At 56.1% G+C, this 23,656-nt stretch overlaps 1 protein-coding gene across 6 annotated transcripts in view; it reads left to right on the top strand.

Annotated features, from left to right (window-relative positions):
• The window catches only part of RILPL1 (Rab interacting lysosomal protein like 1), a 40,182-nt gene extending 17,799 nt beyond the window's left edge, over window positions 1-22,383 (top strand). The window contains exons 3-8 of one of the 6 annotated variants that reach the window (XM_029921474.1): window positions 3,809-3,927; window positions 4,507-4,728; window positions 12,471-12,637; window positions 14,289-14,381; window positions 20,067-20,090; window positions 21,885-22,383. In XM_029921474.1, coding sequence (XP_029777334.1) covers window positions 3,809-3,927; window positions 4,507-4,728; window positions 12,471-12,637; window positions 14,289-14,381; window positions 20,067-20,090; window positions 21,885-22,029 — 770 coding nt within the window. In that variant the 3' untranslated portion in view covers window positions 22,030-22,383. Of the gene's footprint in view, window positions 1-3,808; window positions 3,928-4,506; window positions 4,729-12,464; window positions 12,638-14,288; window positions 14,382-15,910; window positions 15,950-19,702; window positions 19,791-20,066; window positions 20,091-21,884 lie in introns of those variants that run through there. The other 5 variants (XM_029921473.1, XM_029921477.1, XM_029921476.1 and 2 more) reach the window with 5 other exon arrangements.
• Window positions 22,384-23,656: the final 1,273 nt, after the last annotated feature.

Genomic DNA, 23,656 nt, shown 5'->3' with positions numbered 1-23,656 from the left:
TAGAGTGCAAGTAGGGAAGGGCAGAGAGAGAGAGAGAGAGAGAGAGAGAGAGAGAGAATCCCAAACACTCACAGTGCAGAGATTTGAGCAGGGCTTGAACCCATGAACTGTGAGATCATGGCCTGAGCCAAAGTCAGATACTTAACCAACTGAGCCATCTACGCACCCCTATTCCACTATTTTTTAAAAATGTTAGTTAATTATTTTCAGGGGGGAGGGGCAAAGAGAGGGAAAGAGAGAGGATCCCAAGCAGGCTGCTTGCTGTCAGTGCAGAGTCCAACGTGGGGCTTGATTTCACAAACCGTGAGATCATGACCTGAGCTGAAATCAAGAGTCAGACATTCAAGCGACTGAGCCACCCAGGCGCCCCAGAACATTCTTGTATGTGTCTTTTTCCATACAGATTGCCACTTTCCTCTTTCACCCCCCAGTATGTCTGAGTCACCTTTTTTAAAAAGTTTATTTATTTTGAGAGAGAGAGAGCAGAGGAGGGACAGGCTCCATGCCGCCCAGTGAGGACCCCAGCTTGGGGCTCAAACTCATGAACCACGAGATCATGACCTAAACTGAGATCAGGAGTGGGACGCTCAACCCACCGAGTCACCCAGGCGCCCCACATCTGAGCCTTTCGAACAGCCACGTGGCCTCGGGTTGTCCGGCAGGTGGTCCAGCCGTCCCCCTACCGGCGAGCCCGGGCACGCCCACCTGTCGGGTGTTGGGGCTAGACCCGGGATGCAGCTGCAGGTGCGTAGAGTAGGCGTGTCAGCGTCGGTGGGTAACGCCAGTTTCCCAAGGCAGCGCTCCGAGCCGCGTGCACGCACACTCCCGCAGCCCTGCCTTCTCTCCAGCACTTGGCATCCTCAGTCCGTTTCATCTCGCCATCCCTGCCTCCCCACGCCGCCCAGGCTGGCATGTCTCCGCCTCACCACCTAGGACGCCCCAGCAGGTCTTGGTCCCGGCCCCGCCCAGAGGACGCGCTCCTGTTTCCTGGGCTGTGTGATCTCCTCCTGTACTTGGTGTGCACAGCCTTGTTAGCGACGTAGGGATGCAGAAAACGTGCAGGTGGGCACATGGGGGCTCCGGGAGGTTAACGTTGCTCCAAAAGCCCTAAGCTCTGTGCTGTGAGAGAACCAGTCAGGCTCATGTTTCTGTTCCTGTCTGGAGCCTCCCAATCACTCGACAGTCAGTTTTTGTTCTAATTGTCCCCCCTCCGGCCTGTCTCACTTGCATGGTGCACACCTGCCTCCTGCAGGCTTCCCCCTCCGGCTTCTCCCTCCTTGGCCGGACTCTGCTGCTTCATGCACACCCTGCATATAGACATCCTGACGCTCCTGTTGCCCCTTTAGAGGGAAACCCAGCCTCCCTCCTGGCCTCTGAGAACCCACGTGGCCTAGACCAGCTCAAGCTCCTGCTGCCCCTGGTCCCCGAGCTTGGGCCACCAGCGTCGCCCTTCAGCTCTCCAGACGTCCAGTCTCATCCCCCAGGACCTTTGCACCTGTGGTGCTTGCCCGGAACGCTTGTCCTCATCACCCGGCTGCCTTTCCTCCTGCAGGGCTCAGCGTGCGTGGCTCTCGTAAGACAGCTTTCTGCCTCCAAAGTCTACCTTGGGTCCCCTTGACATTCTCTCGGTCCCCAGGGCATCTGCCGTGGCACTTACCGTGGTGCGTAATGACAGCAGCTCTGTCTGATGTCCATAAGTCAGTGAGAGCAAAATTGTATTCCGTTTATTGACCATCACGACCCTAGTGACTGCTGGCTCAGCGTCAGGTTCACAGCGATGCGCGAGAAACGCCCGGTGCGTGTGCGTGTGTGCACGAGTGTACACGCTAAAAGATGTGCGGGTACCCAAGTAGGTGGCCCCGTCGGAGCAAGCATGGATGAGAGTCTGCCCCATGGGGACACTTTGTTGTGACCTTAAGAGAACCTCCGAGTCTTGTCCCTCACGAGGAAGGCAGCGTGGCATCATGGAGGGGACATGGGACTTGGGGGCAGAAAACCGGGGTTTAGCCCTGGTTCTTCCAGTGCTTGGCGGTGCGACATTGAACACATCTGTCTCTAGGCCTCAGTTTTCCGTATCTGTAAGATGGAACTGATGTTAAAAACAACAGTAATAATAACACCCACTTCCAGTGGCGGCGGGGGAAGGGTCCCTACTGCAGCAGCCTGGAGTGTCCACCACGTGGAAAGCCCTAGAATACAGGGACGGTTGAGGCAGGATGGCTGCCTTCCAGGGCGCCCACGCTGTGACCGTGACGTAGTCCCAGGCTCTTCAGGAGCAGGGCCCAGCTCCTGTCTGGGTTCAGGCCACGGCAACATCGCCTGCCGTTCTAGACGCACACGTCTAGTCACGGCGGTGACGGCCTCATCAGGGATGTCGAGTATGGGAAGGGGGGTTCTCAGCGGGAAAGACTCCCAGGGAGCAGGTTGGAGGGAGTCCCGCACAGCTGTTCGTCTCCGGCGCCCCATGCACCCGGGGCACACGGAGCCACCGGGGAGGGGAGGCGAGGGTCAGCTGTCACAATGGGCCCCCAGAATATCAGGTGCTGACGGCCAGACTCTGTGGGTGTCACCCGGTATGGTACAGTCTTTAGCGCTGTGGGGCGCCTGGTGCTCAGTGGGTTAAGCGGCTGCCTTGGGCTCAGGTCATCATCTCACAGTTCGTGGGTTTGAGCCCCACATCAGGCTCTCTGCTCTCGATGCAGGACCTGAGTCAGATCCTCTGTCTCCTTCTCTCTCTGCTCCTGCTCCACTGTCTCTTTCTCTCCCAAAAAGAAATAAACTTAAAAGAAAATCCTTAGAGATGTTTTGTTTAAGATCTTGAAAGGAGGAGGTTTCCCCGCTTTTTGGGTGCGATCAGTGTCCTCAGAAGACCGGGCAGAGGGAGGCTGACACGGATAGAAGAGGTGGAGGCCCCGTGACCACGGAGGCAGGGACCAGAGTGGGTGGCCACAAGCCAGGGAGCACGGGGAGCCACACTGGAAGCTAGCAGGGGGAAGGCACTCATTCTCCCCCAGAGCGTCCATAGCGAGGCTCTGGCGACACCTTGACTTTGGACTGATTTTAAACTTCTGGCTTCTAGAACTAAGAGAAAATAAACATCTGATGTCTTAAGCTGTCAGATTTGTCGCTCATGTGTTATTACAGCGGCTACCTGTCCCCACAGTTTGTTAACGCACCAGATCACTTAGCGAGCACCTGCTGTGTGCCAAGTGCTGTGCCGTGCTGGCCGAAGGAATGCACAGTGAGCAGGTCAGGCAAGGCCTTGGCTCCTGGGGCCAGCAGTGTCCTTTGGGGACTGGGGGCGGAAGGAACAGACAATAAAGTAACAGACGCCACCCCTTGGGTCTGTCTCCCATGCTTCCTGTGTATTAACTGAGTCAATCCTCACAGCAGCCTGTGTGGTAGGTACTGTTCCCATTTTGTAGATGTGGAAACTGAGGCCAGCCCGAAGCCACTCAGATCATAAATGGGAGAGCAGGTGCTTGTGCTCCGAGCCTTATGTTCTGAATCATCTTTTGTTAGATGAAAAGACCTAGAAGATGGTAAAGAAAAAAGGGGGGGGGGGCATGAAGGTAAGAGACAGGGTCGGGGCCACTCTCCGGGGGGGAGGAAGGAAGGGCCTCTGTGAGGAGGTGACAGTTGAGCTGAGGCCTGAAAAACGAGGGGAACCAGCGTGGGGAAGGCTGGAAGGGAGGGAACCGCAGGCTGGGAAGCGCAGCAGCTGGTGCCCAGAGGTGGGGGTGAGCTTGGAGGGGCCCGGGGCAGGGGAGGAGGGGGCTCGCCCGCTGCCCGCCTCCCCCCTCCGCAGGCATGTCAGAGCGCGAGCGGCAGGTGATGAAGAAGCTGAAGGAGGTGGTGGACAAGCAGCGAGACGAGATTCGCGCCAAGGACCGGGAGCTCGGCCTGAAGAATGAGGACGTGGAGGCTGTGAGTGCCCCGCCCCGCGCCCCCCCTCCCGCGGGCGCTCCCCTTCGGGCCCCCGCCCGCCTCCCTCCGTGGGCTCTGTGGGGTGCGGGTCCAGAAGCGGCAGCCGCGGGGCGGTCCCTCAGCCCAGTGTGCCTGGCACCGGGAGGGGACCCGGCACTCTCCGCCCAGTGACCTGCTGCCTCCATGCTTTGTTCTGACCCTGGAGCTTCTGTCAGGCCGCCTTTTCCGTGGCCTCTGTGAGCAGGCCAGCGTGGTCCAGGCTGCTCTAGAAACCACGCAGCGTCCCCACCTGAACCAGAAAAAGACAGCCCGTTCTCAAGTCATGTGACTTTCATCTTTTGGGAAATCATCATAATATACTGACAGAACACTTATCTTCCAACTGTCATGAAATTATCACAGTAAATATCCAAATTGCCCATTTCTGGCATCAACAGTTCTAAGAATATGAGCAAACTTCAAACAAATCAATATGTCTCTGGTAGGAATGGCACGCTTGTAGACAATTTGCCCTTGTGCAGTGCACAACATGAGCTACTGCATCTGGCAGCCCCATAAACGGCCTCCCTCTTTCTCTAGCTGCAGCAACAGCAGACCCGGCTGATGAAGATCAACCATGACCTCCGGCACCGCGTCACAGTGGTGGAGGCCCAGGGGAAGGCCCTGATCGAACAGAAGGTAGAACTAGAGGCAGATCTGCAAACCAAGGAGCAGGAGATGGGCAGCCTGCGGGCCGAGCTCGGGAAGCTGCGGGAGAGGCTGCAGGGCGAACTCAGCCAGAACGGAGAGGAGGCGCCCGAGGTAAGTGGGAAGCCGCCACTGAAGCCGCGTGGGAAGGTCGGGGTGCGAGAGCGGGCTTGAGGTGGGCAGGCTCGAGGCGGTGCCTTGTTTATCCCCGAACACTTCAGGGAAGTGGGAGGAGCCGGAGGGAGGAGCTATACGGTGTAACTACATGGACTCTGGAGCCTCGGTTCATATGTAGCCTGTTACTACCTCCCGCACCTTGGATAAATCATTTAGACTTTCTGTGCCTCAGTTTCCTGCCGTCTAAAATGGGAATAACAGTCCTTAGCCCCAGATCATTATGAGTTAGTTCCGTCACAGCGTTAGCGGCTGTTGTGATTACCATGACCGTCTGGAGGGTCAAAAAGGCTTTTTCTAAGGAAGTGATCAAGGGACGCCTGGGGGGCTCAGTCGGTGAAGCATCCGACTCTTGAGTTGGGCTCAGGTCATAATCTCATGGTTTGTGAGATCGAACCCCCAGTTGGCATCTGTGCTGACAGCTCAGAGCCTGCTTGGGATTCTGTTTCTCCCTCTCTCTCTACCCCTCCCCCAATCATTCTCTCTTTCTCACTCAAGATAAATAAATACGCATTTTAAAAAAAGAGAGTATCAAAAGACTGAGAGAGTAAACAAGTGAAGCCGTGAGTCCAGGCAGGGGAGCGGCACGCACAAAGGCCCTGTGGCAGGAGAAGTTTGCATTGCAGTCAGGGAGCAGAAGGGGGGTGGGGCCCTGGGATGCAGTGTGACCGGGAGGAGGAGGGTGGGAGTGAGGCCCGGGAGGGGGGCACGGGCCGTCCTGCATCCATCTTCTACCTGGCAGCGCGGTGCTAAGTGCTATGGAGGTTCAAAGAGCTGCCAGCCCAGCACAGGAGAGAGGCTTGGGCGCCCGCAGCCACTTGAGGCGGGAGGGGATTATCTCGGTGGTGGGAGAGTGTCTTCTGGGTTCCCTTGACGAAAATGGGCAGAAGGTTTACTTGCAAGGTGATCCCAGAGATCAGGGGCATGAGACGGGGAAGAAGGAAAAGTGAATTCAAAGGTGCTATTGCAGTGGGAGCTGAGCCCTGCCGGGGCCTCTGAGAATCTTCCAGAAGTGTCTTTTGGAGGAGAAAGGCTTGGAACGTTTATCCACACGCACCCGCTCCCAGTTAGCCCAGTGTGGCCCCGGGGCGGGGAGGGGGGACTGTTATCTCCCTGACGTTCCGGGGCAGAACTTAGGAGTGATCTCAGGGCAGAAATGAAAGATATGTGACCTGTGCCTGGGGGTGGGGGTGGGGCGGAACCGCACCACAGCTGCACCTAAAATCCGGGTTGGCCCTGGGCTGCGACATGGCACCAGAGGGGTCTGCCCCTCTAAGTGCCCCGGGCCGGTTCCAGGAACACAGAGATAGGGCAGTTGATCCTGATGGGGGGGGGGGTGCGGGGAGGTGCAGTTTCAAGGAACAGGTGTCCCTTCAGCCCGTGTCAGTGTTGACAGTGCTAAGATTCTGACCTGACACGTAGTTGTGGAGGGTGGATGTGCTGCCCCAGAAGAACACAGTGGGCGGCTCAGGAAGGGCTGGGGGCTTGCTCTTTCTTCCAGCAAATATTTACTGACTGTTTCATGTTTGCAGACACTATGCTAGGTTCCTGGCTTACAGGCAGCGGGGGGAAGACAGAATGCTAACACAGTTGTTAGAATGGCTTAAGGAATAAAAAACCAAAAAAGAGGAATTTTTGGTTGTGTAGCTAGGTTTGAGTTAAAGAGGGCTTCAGGCATAGCTGGTTCCAGGGGCCCCAAGGAGGCTATCGGATCTCGCAGCTTTGCTTTCCTCTGTGTTGGCGTCATTCTCATCTGGCTCTTGCCATAGAGCGGCCCCTGGTACTCTACCGGCAGAGCCGCCCCGGTGAAAAGAAATCGCCTCTTCCCCAAATCCCCAGCGGGTCCCAGGGAACCCACTCCTCGGCCCATCGCTGAACCGATCGTTGTGGCCTGAGGTCTGGAATGTGCATGGGGTGTCCGTTCCCGAGTCAGGAGGCTGCGCCGTGCGGTGCCCATCCATGCCGCATGCACCGGAAGTGGGCAGGGGGAGTTTCTCCAGGGGACGGCAGCAAGGACCCAGCCGGGACAGGTATGGAAGCAGCTGCAGGACCAAGACGGCTGCTGTCTACAGCACCAGGGAGTCAGAGCCCAGAATGCCACCCGCAAGACTGAGCAGTGGGGACTGTGGAGCCCCCGCAGGGTCCAGCAGGGGAGGAGTGGGATGAGCTGGGGGTTTGCGGAGGGCACTTGGGAAGGGAAGGAGCTGAAGGCAGACATGGCTGTTGGGAGCCCTTTGCAGAAATCCAGGCAAGAAAGGCGAGCTCTGTGCCAAATCCATGGCGGTGGGATGGAGGGGGCGAGACAGATGCCCAGACAACCAGCAGGTGCAGCTGAGGGCAGTCCCCCCCCTCCCCTGGCGTCCCTCTTCCAGCGCCCTGTGCCCCACGCTGGCCCTCCCGGGAAGGCAGAGCTTGTTCCCGGGACACCACCCTAGCCACGAGACTCCGAGTCCTGCTCCAGATCTATTTAGCAACAAGGACAGGGGCATGCCACACCCCCTTGGCCCGACTGCCTGCCCATTTCAGTTTCCCCTGCTGGCACCGGGCGGGTGGGACAGAAATGGGGGAGGGAAATCAGGTAGCAGTTACGACTCACCCGCCAAGCTGCTTTGCAGAGTCTGTTCCCAGACTCGGGGCGCGCTGGCTGAGTCTGACTCCCTCCCTCAGAGCTGGGTGGGGTTCAAGATGCCTGTCTTTCAAACGGGGAGGCTGTGGGTTGTGGCTTTCCACCTGCTGCCCTGGGGCCGGGGCTCGTCCACCCCTTCGGGGCTCAGTCTCTCATCTGACAGGTGAGGGAAATGAACTTGAGTTGGTTCAGTAGGTCAGCTAGTAAGTGTGGCAGGGACAGAGGCCCGTGGCATCAGAGCAGGGCACGGTGTGTGGTGCCTGGGATGCCTAGGGAGGAATGTGGGGCAGGCCACCCCAGGCAGGAAGAAGAGTGCGAGCCGGCCTGGAGAACAAGCAGGTGCAGCTGGGGTGTTGGGCTGGTCCTGGCACAGGATTGCTGAGAGGAGATGGGAGCTAGAGAGGGATCTAGAGGTGGGGAGGAATTTGTTCTCATCAATGTCTTGGCTCCTCCAGTTCCCTCCCTCAATTCACGTGACCTTTTCTGAGGTACATCACTGTCTTTCACTGTGACCTCCGGTATATAAGCCTCTTTATACATTTTTATAACATAGTTATTGAGATATTCACATACAATTCACCTACTTAAGGTATGCAATTCAGCAGTATTTAGTATGTTCACAGTTGTACAACCAATCACCAATCTAGAACATTCCCATCACTCCCCAAAGAAAACCCATACCCATTAGCAGCCACTCCCCATCTCTCCCCACCCGCCCCCCAGCCCCTGGCCTCAGTGGATCTCTTTTCTGTCTCCGCGGATCTGCCTGTTTGCGGACATTTCCAGAACATGGAGTCGGGTGTGGAACATGTCCCGGCTGGCTCCTTCACTCGGCATGTTTTCTAGCTCGTGCAGTTCCTCATGTGTTCCCTGGAGGCTTTCCTACCTTTCACAGGTAGACCTAGAATCTTCTAGAAAATGATTTGGTGGGCTCCCTATCTAAAGGATTTCATCTAAAATCAGTAAGATTGTGAAGCTAATAGTTACCTACTTGATGTCTCTGCCTCACAAACTCTGACATCTTAGGAAACGTTTGTTTACTGAAGCGCAGACGGCCCGATGGCCGCGTGTGAAGCCGGATTTGCCGGCTGCATGTATTCCAGGTGGGCCTGGAGTTCCGAGGGTGACCAGGGCACAGTCGCCCCCCCGCGGCTGGGCCAGGGGCTGAGGGAGCACAGTGGCCTGGATGTGCCCAGGTCTGGGGAGAGGACCCAGGGGGCCAGGCCCCAGGATGCAGGGCACAGGTGGAGGACGGCCTCCCTTAGGCCAGCCTGGCCCCGCTGCTTGTCCGCTGGCCTCCAGGCCTCCCTGGGGAGCAGCCGGCGCCCCAGGGCATCTCCCTCTAGCTGTGCCCAGAGTGCCTCCGGGGACGCGAGGACAATCCTCGATAACCCGGCCGCCTCTGTGGTCCCTCGTGGAGTAAGCTTAGAAGACCCAGGGCCGATCTGCACGTTGGGAAGAGCCCTGGCGGGGCCTCTCTGGCCGGGCCGGGCCTGGGCGCCCGTGCGCTGCAGCCGCACTGGAGGGGCCTCCGCCTGTGCTCCCCGCACTGTGCTCCCAGGCCACGGCCCAGAGATCCAGGCTTTTTTGCAAACCTGCCTGGGAATCCCCCAGACTCCGGGGCAGGAGGTCGCTCCCCTGATTAAAGGGCCATCCCTTCTCCAGAGAACAAGAACTCAGGTCTGAGGAAGCCCTTCCGTCTCTTGGGTGCTCACCACCCACGGGGGTGCAGGAGCCCGTCCGGAGAGCACGTGTTCCCGGCGCTCCGTCTCCGGGGCGGGGCGGGGAGGGGGCGCTGACACAGTACCGATTATCAGGGCTACTCGGGGACATGAAGGGCCGGAGGGAAGTGAGGTTCGGGAACCCTTGAGAAGGTAGGCTTGCCTCCCAGATGGCCCCTCTCGGAGGCACAGCGAGCTGCGGCCTTGCCCCGTGAATGGCAGGGCCTGAGTTAGCTGGGAAGGGAGAGGCCGGAGAGAGTGTGCGAGCCTAAAATTTGGGTGCGGGGCAGGGGTGCCAGTGCCTGCGGGGTCCAGGCACAGGGGGAACAGGGGTGGGGGGGCAGACACGGAAAGAACACGTAGAAGGCACTAGCTGCTATGTAGCGCCAGCCCCGTGTTGCCGCGCGGAACTGATGTGACCCAGTCTTCCAGTACTTTATGCAGAAGGGAGCGCAAGACCCAAACTCCTGTGTGAAATCTCCCGATAGAAAACAGCTGGGAGGGGGCCCGGGTGGCTCAGTCGGTTGAGCAGCTGACTTGGGTTCAGGTCATGATCTCGTGGTTCATGGGTTCGAGCCCCACGTCAGGCTCTGTGCTGACAGCTCAGAGCCTGGAGCCTGCTTCAGATTCTGTGTCTCCCTCTCTCTCTGCCCCTCCCGCTCCCACTCTCTGTCTTTCTTAAAAATAAACATTTAAAAAAATTTTTTTAATTAAGAAAAAACTGTTGGGAACTAATTCCAAAGAGTTTTAGAACACAGTGAAGGCCAAATACAATGTGTGGGGTCTGGGGTGGGCCCAGACTTCCTGGTAAACTCCTACCCACTTGTCAAGACCCCATGCAGAGACTCCATCTGCAACAATGTCTTCTGTGATCCTTCCCAGTTAGAGACCGATGTCCTTGCGCCTCTTATTATATGACCTTGTAAGTTTCTCTGTGTGTGTGTCTTCCCTCCCCCACCAGCTGATTCATCCCACTAGCTCAGTGCCCCGCAGGCACACAGGGGGTGCTCAATAAATGTTGAATGTTTATTAAGACATCCATTATGTACCCAGATCACCAATTATTTATTGAACATTTATTAGAGACATCCAAGGATGCTCCGTGGGTAACCTGGGCAGGGGAGGAAAAGGGAATTGGCATTAGTGAGTGCCTACTGTATACGAGGCACTTGCTATGCATGGTCTCAGGTAGAGAAGATACTGTCCAACCATGTGGCCCTGTAGGAGGTAGACGCTGAAGACGTCCCCTGAGGACACAGCCCACCTGAAAGTGTGGCATCAGCAGGTACCGAGAGCCCCTTCTCGGGAAGCTAAATCCTCCCTAATTCCTGGGTGGGAAGGCTCCACTCCATTGCCCGGATGGCTCGGGATGGCGTATGTCAGCTTTCCATTTTCTGCCGCAGCCAGGCACCTCCCCTGCCCGGTGCTAACTCATGGTCAGACCCGCTCCCCCCCCCCCCAGGGGTGACTCTGCTGTCACCTGATCTGCCCTGCTGAGTGGTGTCTCCTTTCAAGTGTCCTTTCCCAGGACAGCCTGTGCTGACTGTCCCAGGACGCAGGCATCTCGGTCGGCCCTGCCTCCTGGATTCCTTCAACATCCTGGCCTTCCGTCACCATCCGGGTCGGCGTGCATTTGTCGCTGTGCTGCTGTGGGGTTTTGGGGGTGGGGGTGTCTCTGTTTCAGTCCCACCTCCCCTGCTCCAAAGCTCCCCTGTTGTCCCGAGCGTTGGTCCGCTGCTTCTGGCGACGGTGGGGGCTGGCGGTTCAGGGCGTCAGAACGCCCGCAGAGGGGGCAGCCAACTCCTCCTTGCTGTCAAAACAATGGAAAAAGCACCCGTGTTGGCGAGGATGTGCAGAACGTGGAAGCCCCCACATAAAGTGGGGCAGCTGCCGTCGGAAACAGTTAAACCCAGAGAGACCGCGGGACCCGGCAGCTCCTCCCTGCACCGGAGGACTTGACCTCCGGTCCAGACCATTCCTGGTTCGCCGATGCTGCTGGCAGCCCTGTTCACAGTAGCCTAAAGGGAGAACCAGTCGAAATGCCCGTCGGAGGATAACAGGAGAAACAAAATGCGGCATATCCAGACACGGGATAGTATTCAGCCAGAAAAAGGAATGAAGCAGGGGCACCTGGGGGCTCAGTCAGTTAGGCATCCGACTTCAGCTCAGGTCATGATCCTGCGTCGGGCTCTGTGCTGACAGCTCAGAGCCCGGAACCTGCTTCAGATTCTGTGTCTCCCTCTCTCTCTGCTCCTCCCTCGCTTGTGTGCGTGCACGTGCACCTGCTCTTTCTCTCTCTCAAAAATAAATAAAAACATTAAAAAAAAAAGGAATGAAGCACTGACTTGCAACAGCCTGGATGAACCTTGGAAACACGGTGCTCACTGAAAGAAGCCGGACACAAAAGGAAACATACTGTTTGATTCCATTTATTCGAAATGTCCAGAAAAGGAAATCCATGGAGAGAGAAAGCAGATGGTGGCCGCCAGGGTCTGGGGGAGGGGGCTGGGGACTGACCGCCAGTGGGTATGGAGTTTCCTTTGGGGTGATGAAAATGTTGTAGAACTAGACAGGTGGCGTTTGCACCTAACTGCCACTGAATTATGTGTTTTTAAATGGTCAGTTTTACCATTTATAAGTGTATAATACCATAGTTATTTTGTTTTAGAAACCCTCTTGCCGTGAGAAGGTGAGGGAGCCGGGGTTAGGGTCTGGACGGGAGCAGGTGACACGGCACGCTCGGTCAGTCTGAGTGACGCCTCAGGCGAGCACACCTGCTGTGATGTTACCTGCGCCTCCCCCTGGGCTCCCACTGACCCCTCAGCCTCTGGGGAGGATGGGGCTTGACCGGAAGTCCAGTAACCAATGGGAAAACGTGTATGACCTACTGTTAAATGAAAAGGGAAGAGAAAATGGGGCACAAGCTCTGATTTTAAGAACTTTGGCCAAACCAGCAATGGTCTTATTAGCAGTGGTCTTAGTAAGAAAATGAGAGAAGGTGGGGAAAAGAAAGCAGATTTATGGGGGCGGCAGCGTTTGGGGCGTGCCATTTCTTCCCCTTGGACACCTTCTAACGGTGTTTGTGATAAAACCCTGAGGCAGGTGGGGAGGCGCAGGGCTGCAGGGCTGGCTGTGGGGAAGGCACACAAAGAACAGGTGGCCGCAGGCTTTCATCTCCAGGGCGATGCTCAGAACGTGAGCAGAGGCCGCCTGCGGGTTCTTAAAATAGCGCCCCCGCCAAGCTGCGAGGCCCCGGGAGGGCAGGCTGTGGGGTGGGTGCGGTGGGGGCGGCGCCAGGAATTCATTAGCAGCATCTCTGCCTCCTCCAGACGGAGCCGGGCGGCGAGGAGTGCCTCTCCGAGGCGGAGAAGATGGCCATGGATCTCAAGGACCCCAACCGCCCCCGCTTCACGCTGCAGGAGCTGCGGGACGTGCTGCATGAGAGGAACGAGCTCAAGTCCAAGGTGTTCCTGTTGCAGGAGGAGCTCGCCTACTACAAGAGGTGAGCTCCCAGGCCGGCCCCGTGCTGGGGTTGTGCGCAGTTTGGGGGAGACAGGATCGCGTCCGGCTCCATCCTGGGGACCCCCTGTCTGGAAGCACTTAGGCACAAGTTCACGATCCCTTTGTGAAACTCTCGGGCCCGGGTGCGTTTTGTAATTGAGCACTTCCCAGCCCTTAGAAAGGGGCACGTAGTGCGGGCCACCCGCAGCCCTGGGGCAGCCCCCCAGAATCACGCACGTTAATACTTCTGTGGCAGGACGTGAATATTCATGCGACACGGGATGAAGAATCACTGTAATCAGCCTCATGGTGTTGCCACCAAGCGAATGACCAAGAAGTGAATTTTCGTTTTTAGAGCTTTTTGGAGTTTAGCACTGCAGATAGGAGACGGACAGGCATGCAGCCTACGTGTGTGTTCACTCGGTCCTCGCCAGTGAACTCCCTGCATATATTAGAGCTGCACTGCCTCCTACGGTAGCCACCAGCTGGGCGGCTATTTAAATGAGTTAAATTTAAAAAAAATTGAAAATCTAGTTTCTCAGTTGTACATACTGCTCCGGCTTTATGGCTTTATACACACTCCTCCTCTGTCGGTTTCTCAAAACCTACCACATTTGTTTCTACCTCAGGACCTTTTCACATGCTGGCCCTGAAACTGGGAAAACATTCTCTTTGGCTCTTCCCATGGTCGACTCCTGGTCACCCAGGAGTCCGGTCAGAGGTCACCTCCACGGAGAGGCCTTCCTTCCACAGTACCACCCATTCAGACAGTACCCTGTCACTTTACTTGGTTCACGGTCCTTCACCATCTTATTTAAATCCTGTTCGTTAATGGGCTTAGTTCATTGTATGTTTCTGACATATTCCAGACCGTAACAATATGAGACCAGAAACCATGTTTGTCTTATTCATGGCAAAGTTCCCAAGACTTAGGATAGAGCTTAGCGCAGAGTAGGTGTGCAACAAATCCTTCTTGAATGGAAAGCCAGAAGGAGGGACAGAGGCACCCGATGCGATCCCGGCCCCAGGAGGGAAAATGAGAGGCACAGAAAATACAGTGCCACATATTCTTATTGGAAACCCACTGTAAGCCCAGCACATGAGAGAGTTTTACTGATGCTCTGCACACTGGCTGTCCAAAGGGAGCGATCACTCCTCAGGGATGGGGCAGAAACCAGGAGGGCTTCATGGAAGAGGTGGCATTTGAACTGGGCCCCTCCCTACAGGATAAGGCACTTTTCAGGCATGGGAGATGTTGGGGGGTGGGTGCCACATTCCAGACGGAAGAAACCAACACAAAGGTATGGAGACAGCCCTTGGCAAGGACAGGTTCCGTGTGGTAAGATTTTTCAGAGGAAACTGAAGATTGCCTTTTTGAGAGGTGGGCTCCTTTCCTGAAATTCTTCACATTTGACCAACGGGGCCAGAGAGACCACCGGCACCATGTCTACCGCCTCCCCTCGTAACTGGCCACGCCCACTGCTCAGAGGCAGCCCCCCGGGCAAAGAGAATGTTGGGGCTCAGGCCACTACTGCCATCTTCCTAGACCCCCCTATTCCCAGTAAGCCCTCCCAGGTGGTACTCTTCTAGAATATTCTAGCTCCTACAGAAGTTTTGACTCTCTTATCTTACGCCTCTCAACTCCCTTCCAGTGAAGAAATAGAAGAGGAAAATCGAATACCCCAGCCTCCACCGGTCGCCCACCCGAGAATGTCCCCCCAGCCGGAGTCTGGGATCAAGCGACTGTAAGTGACGTGCTTCTCGAGTGTGGGGCTGCTCGCTCACGGCCGACCCGGTGGCTCTCACAGCCTCTCACTTCTGGGCGCCTGCTCCAGGGCCGGGCTTGCCACTAACCACCTCCCGCTGAGACGGGCCCAACCCCGGGGCACGACGGGCCTGGCCCTCCACTTTTCATCTCTGTACCTGAGTGCTGAGTTCCTCCTGGAGTTCCCCCGGCAGAGAGGTTGGGGTGAGGCTGAGAGGGTGGGAAGGGGGCGGGGCTGAGGCTCAGGGCTTGTGTTAGCGGGGCCTGTCTCTGGGTGGCAAATAGGACCGTGGGAGAGACGCGTGCATCTGGAGGGATGGGCCCTGGTGCCCCCCCCCCCCCGTCGGTGCATTTCCGAGCTGGCTCCCACCACGCCCCCCCACATCTCTCTATTAAGTATTTATTGCTACGTTATACATGCAGAGAGTCAGGCCGTGTGTGCTGTGGGAAGCGCAGAAGAAAAAAAGAACTCGGCCTTGCCCCTTGACCAGACTTGAAACTACCTGAGCGGTTCTTTACATCAAAAGACTCCTTTGAAATTCTGAGTCTGGAGACCCCTTCCCTGGGGGCGGGAGAAAACTACTCAGGCAGTTTCAGGTTCATTGAGGTCTGCAGCCCTTTAGGTAAAGGGTTAAAACTTCTGGTCTGGTTGGCTAATGTCTGCTAAGGGCCTACTATGCGCCAGGTACTTTTCCTGCAGCTCGCTGATCTCACTGAGTCCCCACTGTACCCCTGGGAGGTAAAGACACTGTCATTCCCGTTTTACAGTTAAAGAAACTAAGGCAGCTGCCTACAGACATTTGGTTATTAAGACGCAGAGCCAGGGTTCAAACTTAGGCCGCCTGGCCCCAGGGCCCACGTTTCAAACTATCAAACTGTTTACAGGGCGCGTGTGCAGAAACTTTGTGAAAGCAGGTGGCACGGGCTGGAAGAGCCACTGAGACTGTGTGGGGAGGGGCCCTGGGGTGTCACTCGAGGGACCTCAACCTCTAATAGGTAGTTACACTAGGAGACTCTTGGCTAGCCCTCACCTTGCGACGCGCCTGAACGCTCTGCGTTGGTGGACGGGAAGCGGAAGCTAGGACACGTGCAGCCTCGTGGCTGCTCTTGGAAAAGGCTGGCCACCCTCTGGAGGTGAGGGAGCCCTTCAGTGTCAAGTCTGTGGTCTACCCAGTGCCCTACCCTTGGTTAGGGTTTCTCATCCAGTGCTAAGATGTGGGATTGACTTCTCTTAAACCCCGAGCCACCTGCTAGCCCCACACACGTGTGTAACAACAGGCATCATCCATCTTGTGCTTTGACAGCTACAACTTGGGGTTAAAACCTGGGGAAGCTGAGACCAAGCTCATGAGCCCACATGACTGCCCTGGGGCTGAGGAGGCGCAGGACCAAGGCCCCAGCCCTGTGCTTCCTTCAGCGGGGCACTGCCAGCTCTTTAAGAATCAAACCTTCTTAGGGGCCCCCGGGTGGCTCAGTCAGTTAAACGTCTGACTCTCAGTTTCCGCTCAGGTCGTGATCTCACCGTTCATGAGTTCGAGCAGAGCCTGCTTGGGATTCTCTCCCTCTCTCTCTGTCCCTCCCCAACTCACTCTCTCTGTCTCTCTCTCAAAATAAATAAACTAAAAAAATTTTTTTTAATTTAAAAAAAACCAGACCTTTTTCACATCTTCACGTCTATTGCACGTACAGCTCCTAGTCTAGTGCCGTAGCCCAGATGTATGCCGCTCCACGCCTCCTCCCAAAGCTGGGCTGTCCTCGCTGTGATAGGTTTCTGCTCCAGCGCCCCTTTACGCGCGAGCGGACAAGTAAGAGTTGCCCTTTGCAAATCCCAATCTGGGTAAGATGCAGAGAAAGTTCTCAGCGCTAGTCAGCCAGTCTTCATCCCCACTGCCCCTCTGCCTGCACCCGGAGAGGCTGTGGTGTCTAATCCCTCTTTCCAGATTGTCCCACAGAGGACTGTGGGCCCGTCCCCCCTCCAGTGTGGCCTCTGTCTGCTCGGCAAGACCTGGGGCGCTGAGCCCGGAGGCGGGGAGAAGCCGCTGGGACTGGGGAGCCAGAGAGCGAGAAGCACACAGAAAGGGAGAGAGAAGTCAGAATGCCCCTGTCGCCCGGGTGCAGGTGGCCAGTCCCGTGGCCACCCCGGCGTTCTAGGGGATGACTGGCAGAGCAGACAGGCACAAAAGGCTTTTGACCAGCCCCGCCAGGACACTGGTCGCCTTTGTCCACCTCAGTTGCTGACTGGGAGCTGCGTCAGTGCAGCCGTGAGCCCAGAGCCAGGGGCCGGGATGAGTCTTTCCTGGGGCCGGGGCAGGGGCAGGGGCTGGTGGTTCATGCCTGCCTCCCTTCCCGTCCCTCACACCACTGGCGCCCATCGGGGTCCACTTGTCCCTTTGTCCTTGCTTTTGTGGAGTATGAGTCACACGGCCTCGTTAGTACAGGTGCTGGCTGCTTTCTAGCTCAGCCTCGTGCCCTTGACCGGTCTTCTCCATCCACCGACGAGGGAGCAGGAGCTACATGGAGGTCTGGAGGGGCCTCACCACCGTGCACCAGCTTCGCTGGGCTGTCTTCCCCTTGTCAGAGCCGGGAGACTTAGCCCCACTTATCAGACGACTGTCGGGCCCATAGGAGCCCACGGACTTCGTTTAGATCATACCAGGGACCGGGGCACCAGGCCGGGGAGGGGGCTCAGTTGGTTGAGTGTCTGACTCTTGATTTTGGCTCAGGTCATGACCCCAAGGTCATGGGATCGAGCCCTGTGTTGGGCTCTGCACGGAGTTGGAGCCTGCTTGGGATTAATTCCGTCTCTCCCTTTCCCGCCCCTGTGCCCCAAATTTAGACCATAGCGTTGGGAAGGGTCAGAGTTGGGGTTTGAGCCATGCCTTCTGTGTACCTCCCGCCCCGCCATCTCCCTGCCCCATTCCTGAGTCACCAGCTGTGGGCCGAGTGCCCAGTTCCCTTGTGTCTCAAGTGCACCACAAGCCAGAGACGTCAGCATCGACGTTTCTGGGCTGCACCGGCCAAGGGAACCAACCAGAAACTCCTGCCACCGGTGAAAACTGTGCCCAGAAGACGGCCCAAGAACAGCTTGTGCCTGAGCAGCTGCCGGCCGGAGGGTGCGGGTTGGCACTGCCTGGAAAGGTCACGAGGGAGCGCTGGGTGGTCCAGCTTTGTGCCCAGCGGCCGCCAGGCACCAGCGCCCCCTTTGTGTGGCCTCTGTCTCTCAGTCACAGTCCTACAGCCATGCCCGAGGGGCGCAGGGGGGGCGAGGGAGCCGGGGAGCAGGCCTCATGCACCGGGAGGGCTGGCCTCAGAGGAGGCGGCCACCCGAGTATCAGACGCCGGTGACAAGGGCGCATTCTGTCCTTGTCCTCCTACCCACCGCCCTCCTCGCTTCAGCCCAGAAATAGCCGCCTCCCAGCCGCCCATCGCACTCCTGAAATGCCACTGTCAGAGCTGCATTTGGTTTGCATCTTCCAGAAATAATCGGCGGGGAGAGAGCGGGTAAAACCAGCCACACCATACCCAGGACATAAACTTTGACTGAAAAAAGCCAGTCTCTCTCTTTTTTAACGCTTATTTATTTTTGAGAGACGGAGCACTAACAGGGGAGGGGCAGAGAGAGGGGGAGACGCAGAATCGGAAGCCAGCTCCAGGCTCTGAGCTGTCAGCACAGACGCGGGGCTCGAACCCACAGACCGTGAGCTCCTGACCTGAGCAGAAGTCGGGCGCTTACCGGACTGAGCCCCCAGGCGCCTAAGCCAGCCTTTCCCCAGGAAGCGGCTGTCCCGCAGAGGAAGTGGTTAATGCAGGGAGGCGCCTGGGCAGGAAGGGGGCTGTCCATTCCGTGAACCATACAGTTGCTTGGCTGGAACCTTTCAGGTGTCCCCAGGCCCCTGTGCCCCAGTCTGACCCCTGGGCCCCAAACAAAGGCCAGCATTTCCAGGTGGGCAAACACCTCACCCCGCCCCTGGGGCCGCCCTGCACAATGACTGTGTCTCTGGGGGCTCCCTGCTATGCCGAGAGGGGTCCTGGCAGAGGTCGAGCGCCTGGAAAGCCAGCAGGGCCACCGGCCTGACCTCTGGGGACTGGGCGCATTCGGAGGACACAGGGTATCTGCTTTTCTCATCACCGTGAGTGAACATCCTTGCGGTTCTGCCAGGATGCCGACTCCCAGCTACTGTAGGACGCGCGTCAGAGGTCAGCCCCAGCGCCGAGGGTCCCAAACCTCGCTCGAGACCGCCACTCTCGACCTTCGACCCACCCAGCATCTAAAAAAAAAAGGCAGAATTGTTCAGAATAAGCTCTGGTGACCTGAGTGGAGTTTCTTCGTTTTTCTTGCCAAGACGGGGACGGACGAGTACTCGCTGCCAACTGGGACTCGGCGGGGGGAGGCCCACGCGGGTTCTCTGCCCCTCCGCGGCCACCTCGTCTTCTCTCCCGGATGCCGCCCCCCGCCCCGGCTGCCTCCTTTGGGGCACGGAGCCTGGGGTGCGTGGTAGTTGGGGGAGATGTGCTGGGAGCCCCAGGGGTGTCCCCACTCACCCACAGCCCGTTTTGACTCCTTTCCCAAACCCGGGCCTGCGTTTCAGCCCCGAGGCCCGGCCCGTCTCCGCTCCGTGCTGCCGTGGCTGGCTCGGGCTGCTGTAGCGAGGTGCCGCCAAACGGGGAGCCTCCGCCAGCAGAACTGCTCCGTCTCCCGCTCCGGGAGGCCAGGGCCCGTCCAGCTGTGGCCAGGGCCGAGAGAGTGTTCTGTGCCCCTCCTCGCTTCAGGGCTTTGCACCGTGGCCTTCGTCTTCACCGAACAGTCCCCCCCCCCCGTGTGTGTGCGTCCAGATCTCCCCCTTTAATACAGATCCACTCTTCTCGGGGCGCCTGGGCAGCTCAGTCGGTTGAGCGTCTGACTTCGGCTCAGGTCACGATCTCAAGGTTCGTGGATTCGAGCCCCGCATCGGGCTCCGGGCTGACAGCTCAGAGCCTGGAACCTGCTTCAGATTCTGTGTCTCCCTCTCTCTGCCCCTCTTCTGCTGGTGCTCTGTCTCTCAAAAACAAACATTAAAAAAAAATTTTTTTTAAATCCACTCTTCCCTAGTGTAACTTTATCTTGTTACCTCCTCCAAATAAGGTTGCTTTCTGAGGTCCTGGGAGTTAGGACTTCCCCAGGAGTTTTGTGGGGGGACAGAGTTCCATCCATAACACCTACTAGAAGCAAACCCTTCAGCCGGTCTGTGCGTGGAATGTGTTTATTTTTCATGCCTCCTCTGTTTTTACCTTCTCTGTGTCTGTCTGTACTTTCCTAACCAGGATCTTTACAGCCGTCATGCCCATGGTAGCAGCCGGACTGATAATAGATGACCCCTCACTGCAGCCTGCCCGACGACTTGTCTCCCTTGTAGGCACACTGTGTGTTTCCGGCTGCGTTTTGAGCTGTGCCTTCGGCATGCGCGCTGCGGCTCTGCCGAGGCTGGCCCGTCTCCCTTGGCCACTTTAGCTGCATGGCCACCACCTGCGTGTTCCCATGTGAAGCGGGTGCCGAGTGTGATTTCAAACCTGCACTCGTGAGTCTCGGTCTGCACGAGTGAGGCCGCGGAATTCTCGGCTCTGTCACCGATAATTCTTTCTGTCTTTTCTTGTTTCCGTTCTAAAAACCACCTTGTCCGTGATCCAGTAAAGAAGGTCCTTTAAGTGACGGGTCAGTAATCAACGCTCACTGTGACCGCCCCTGCCCGGCCCCCGAGTGACACTAACGCTGTCTTCGACCTTCACACCCTAGCTTTCTCAACCCGCTTCGTTTTGCCATCATCAGAAAGCCATTTGATCCTGTTTAATAAAGGAAGAGCAGAGGAGGGGACCAACGCTTTGTGTCGCTCTGTGTCCCCTCGGACAGGAAGTGGCATGTGGCTTTCCTGCTTGAGTCAGGTAGAGGTGACATGTGGCAGTGATGTGTGGCTGCTGTATTTTTGGCCAGCTAATTGCCCTGAGCACACTATGGAAAGAGCTCGCAAATAACCCCGTGTGAAACCTGTGCTTTCATTTGTCAGGACACATGTCTGTTGTCGAGAAAAGAGATTCTAGCTGGTAGGGAGAATTTGTGCAGATACGCTTGGCGTGCCCCAGCTTTACCAAGAAAGACCACTTTATTCCCGGTGGGAGGTGATCATAGGGTCCAGGAACCACAGAATAGTAAAATCATTTTCACCCAGATGTGATTAAAACTGAACTGCATGGGCCACAGCGCTTACGAGGGGGAGAGATAAAGCTAACAGATGAACAGACAGAGGGGACTAAAAATAGTCGATCTGAAGCCTGCTTCTCAGCGGTGCATCCCTCTGGCTGCCCCCGGGAAACGTAACGTAGCTATTCTCTCTCTTACAAGTTCAGAATCCACAAGTCAAGAGTGGCAGAACTTGGTGAGAAAAGAATGAATCTCATTAGAAAGTAGGAGTATGAAGGACGGGGGCAGCTCAGGAAAGGTTTTTCGGAGAAATTCGAGGCGGCCACGTCAAGTTTACTGGTGAAGGTCCTGGTCTCTGTGGAGGTGGAGCTAAGGCACACTTTGTTTTAAAAGGGCCAGTTCCGGGGCGCCTGGCTGGCTCCGTTGGTGGAGCGGCTCTGAATCTCTGGGTCGTGAGAATGGGCCCCATGTTGGGTGTGGAGCCCACTTAAAATAAAATTTTAAAAAATTAATGGGCGTGTTTATAAGCTTTTTGCCTGTAATTTCTACCTTCATCTCTTAGGCATCAGGCGGTTCACTTTGATCGGTGATTAGCAGTCACGGCTGTTTTGAAAAGACCCGTTGGTCTGCATCAGCCACGGTCAGGCAGCAGGTCACTGTGCCAGCATCTAAAGACTTCTGCCCTTAAATCAGTTTCCAGCACTGTAAACCGATGGTTCCCCCGATCTCAGCCGCAGACAGTATTCAGTGTTTAATCACAGAACCTTGTGCACTCTTGCTCATTTTTCTAAAATAACTATTTCTGACTCCTCCCTAGCAGTAATATCCAGGAGCTGGGCTCTGATATGGCGCAATGGTAGTTTCCTGATTCCCTTCACGTAACTACCTAAAGGAAAAACATTTGTCTCTTTATGTTGGAATCGTCTTAAATTCTGGGTGGCTTTCAATCATTACTCTCTCTGCCTCGTTAGCGTAAAGAAATTCCAGACATAGGTTTCTAGTCGGTTTTTTATGTCCACTGATAATGAGAAGAGACCTTCAGCAGTGTTTAAGCAAGAGACGAGATACATCACACATCACGTACGTGCATGCCCCGTTCACACAGTGTCACCTCCAAGGTAGGGTGACAATGACGTGCAGAATCCCCTGCTGCTTTCTCAGATAACTCTGACCCGCACCCCCACCTTTCCTTTCACACCTTGGATTGGTTTGCTTCCTTCCACATCTGCTGCTCTGTGTCCCACCATTGCAAAAAACGCTAACGTGCACAGCAAAACGGGCTCTCATTTTTCTTTCTTTCCCTTCCAAAAGGTTTAGCTTCTTCTCCCGAGATAAGAAGCGTCTGGCCAACTCGCAGAGAGCCGTGCACATCCAGGAGTCCTTTGGCCAGTGGGTCAACTCCCACCGTGACGACGGTTACACGGAGCAAGGACAGGAAGCGCTGCAGCACCTGTGACCACAGCCCACCTCTGCCCTTGGACCCGAACTGTCCACCGCCGGCAGCGGAACCTGGCAGCCGCGGGGGCCACTGCCCGGCACACCGCTCGGGTCAGAGGCACCCTCAAGACTGGTCCCTCAGACAAACTGTCTCCTTTGAGGAAGCACACTGAAAAACTGATGCCAAACTCTAAAGAAATGTTTATTTATACCCAGGGCTATCACCGTTTATAATAGATGACTGATTCCTTAGGATATATATTTAATAATAACCATGAGCAGAGGCCAGACTTTTGCATTAACTTCAGTAACACAGCTTCTTTAAGCCAAATACATCACGTGCCACTAAACTCGCTGTTTGATTTGCTTTGTATGAAATTCTGTGTGTAGAGGTTTTGTGCACATGTTTGTCATACTTCAGTGGGCGGCAGGCAGGTGGTGGATTTTCATGAGCTCATTCACGGAATGGCCAGCGGGGATGGCATCGTGTATAGGATGCATCCATTAGACAAGCGGGGCCCCCAAAGTCATCGGACGGGCTGGCCTCAGACGCAAAGCAACAGAAACTAAGGACAACAGCTCTCCCACCCGGAAACTGGAGACAACTCTGCGAGAGCTGGTGGCTCTTTTGCACCTTGTTACTGATCCTGCCCAGAGCATGTAGCGAGTGCCTTGGCATCGGCTGTGAGTTATGCAGTACTAACCAAACAAAGTTGCTAAGGAGGAGACATAGCAACCTTCCTCATTTCTCATTTGTATCCCCCGCCTCCACTTTTTTCCTTTTAGCCTTCAATCTATCAAACACTTAGTCTCCTATAAAGAAGACAAGTGTCCCAGAGCAGATGTAGAATGGGGTCGGGGAGCCTGGGGGGGTGCAGGATGGGGGTGGGGGATAGACTTGCCGGTGCCAGGGTGAGGGCGGTGGGTGAAGGGGTGGCTTGGGGACTCCATGTCTGGCTGACTCATGGGGCTGTGGTGACAGATGGAGAGCTAGAAGCCTGCACCTGCTGAGTTGGGGTTTTGCCCAAAAAGCACTGTCTTTCCGTCTCCCCACAGAGGACCCAGGGCACAGGCTGGGTGCTGACAGATTGGGAGAGGCAGCATGTGCTAACAGCGCTCAGGTACATCTGACGGTCCACTTGCTACATGGTCTACCCTGGTTTGCTAAGAAACCATCAGGTTGCTTTACAGAGTCCACGGAAACTGTTTCCAGATTGCTGAAAACAATGATCAGACAAGATAATGTTGCTTTCGCACAGTGGTTCTTAAAACTGCCTGCCCACTGGTTTATTCTCAGCCTATAAAAGCAGGTGTATTGAGGACCCCCCTCCCCCCCGGCCACCTGTGGTCGCCCTTTCCCCAAGACCAACCAGTGTTGCCAGTTTCTTGGGTGTCTTTGATGAAAGGGTTTATAAATATACATGCAGTTATGTAACAAAATATATTTGTTCCCTTTTTTTTTTTTAACATATGTGCCATTCTGTACCTTCCTTTTCTTAGAATACCCTGGAAACAGCTCCACGGCACTGCATTAGACAGTGTAGGCCTCCACGCCCCCCAGAGCATTTGGCAACGTCTGGAGACATTTTTGGTGTTTTGGTTGTCACAACTACCACTGGCATCCGGTGGGTAGGCTCCGGGGACGG

This window comes from Suricata suricatta, chromosome 14, assembly GCF_006229205.1.
Source record: "Suricata suricatta isolate VVHF042 chromosome 14, meerkat_22Aug2017_6uvM2_HiC, whole genome shotgun sequence".
Classification (NCBI taxonomy): Eukaryota; Metazoa; Chordata; class Mammalia; order Carnivora; family Herpestidae; genus Suricata; species Suricata suricatta.
The sequence above is the reverse complement of the archived record's forward strand: the minus strand, read 5'-3'. Positions and strand labels throughout refer to the sequence as shown.